Source organism: Trypanosoma equiperdum, assembly GCF_001457755.1.
Source record: "Trypanosoma equiperdum strain OVI genome assembly, contig: ctg_493, whole genome shotgun sequence".
Lineage (NCBI taxonomy): Eukaryota > Euglenozoa > Kinetoplastea > Trypanosomatida > Trypanosomatidae > Trypanosoma > Trypanosoma equiperdum.
Window position 1 is genome coordinate 528 of NW_027124413.1, and position 1,638 is coordinate 2,165.

Genomic DNA, 1,638 nt, shown 5'->3' on the forward strand with positions numbered 1-1,638 from the left:
CGTATTGCCACAAATGACAAAGATACAAGCACTGCCAACAAAGAAGTTAAAGACACAAAAGTAACGGAGCATATTCGAAAAAAAAAGGAAAGAAGCCAATGCAAAATCAAACCGCTACCAAAGTAATATCGCACACAGCTGTTGCAGCAGGTGTGCCCGTGCTACTCACGTTATTGTCGAGGTGTTGCCAGGCGCAAGCAGTAACAGAGCCATCTTCTGACAAGGTGACAAATCTCTGCACAGAGGCTAAGTATACGGAGTACCTCGCAAATCGCATCGTAGCGGCGGCAGAAAGGCAGGAGCGCGAAATATCCGACATGCAAATTTATGCAGAGGCATGGGATCTTCTTGCCGCAGTTACAAACCAAACAGAGAAACGGGCCGCGACGTATGCCCTTGCCGCGTACATGTCCACCGCAGCGGCGACAGCAAGGCGGGTCCACAATGGGAAGTACAAGGCAGCGGTAGCAACCGCAAAGTTTCTGCACAGGAGAGCGGCACTAACGCGCACGTTGCTGGCGATTAATATCCGGGGGAAGACAATAGTTGGAGTAAGCAAAATACAGGGCTACAGCGTATCCATAGGAGAATGCCCTGGCGATGAAACACCGATATTACGCGGCGACGGAAGTTGTGCACACCGAACCAATGATAACAGCCAACCAGAAGGAATTTCCGTTAACTTGAAGACAGCAACGCATATCAAACTGCTAAATAGCAGCAAACTAAGACCACTGGGAATAACGCATCTGGTTGAGATTAAAAAAACGAAGGGACCGGAAAGCGCAGAAGCATTAGTTGAGAGGTGTGGACATCTGCTGAAAGGTGACCATTATGTTAAATTCGAGGCATCGACGACTGAAAAAGACAGCCTCATCACTGTAGAGCCGATTAGGATATTCGAGGGTAGCGACTCGAGCACAAATTGCGCTGTGATACAAAATGAATCGACGAAATCAGAAAAAGATAACGACTTACTGATAAACAAGTTATGCAAATACATAAAAGAACCCGATCCTCAGATAATAACCATATCCAGTCTAACGCCTGTCACGTTAGCAAACACGACCGAGGTCCAACTCGCGTTCAAAAGCTTCTTTCACGAAACAAGAGGTAAATCCTCGGCCGGAAGCAGCGTCGAAGCGCAACTTCAAAAACTTTACGGGGGGGATAAGCAAAGCTTCACCAGAGACTTCGTAAAAGTTCTGTGGACTAAGAACGTGACGTACCACATTGGCTCAGGATTCGTAACTGAAACACTCCTTGATGCGGTTAGAAACAAAAACGCACAGAAGGCTCTAATCTATCTGGAAGATCAAAGACCAACAGAAGAGGCAAAGCAAGCACAATCAGACGAGAGCGAAATCACCAAAACGGGCTGCAGTGGTAAGGGGAAACAGGACTGCAGTGGCGAATGCACATGGGAAGGCAACGAGGAAAAAGGTAGATGCGAATCAGACGAAAGGAAAGACACAAAGAAACAGAACGAAACTCAAATGCGGAAATGGCCCAAAGCACTTCAGTGGATGATGGCACGACAAGAAGGAAATTGCAAAGCAATACAGCAGGAAGACTGTAAAGAAGACTGCACATGGGAGGATGGAGTTTGTGACGGTGCAGTTGGCATTTCTGCTTTGA

General features: G+C 47.1%; 1 protein-coding gene across 1 annotated transcript in view; it reads left to right on the forward strand.

Moving 5' to 3' along the window:
• Positions 1–98: 98 nt before the first annotated feature.
• TEOVI_000210200 (variant surface glycoprotein (VSG, atypical), putative) overlaps positions 99–1,638 on the forward strand; it is a gene marked incomplete at both ends in the record, with an annotated part of 1,554 nt that continues 14 nt past the window's right edge. The window contains one exon of the mRNA XM_067225225.1: positions 99–1,638. Within this exon, the coding sequence (XP_067081326.1) occupies positions 99–1,638 (1,540 nt within the window).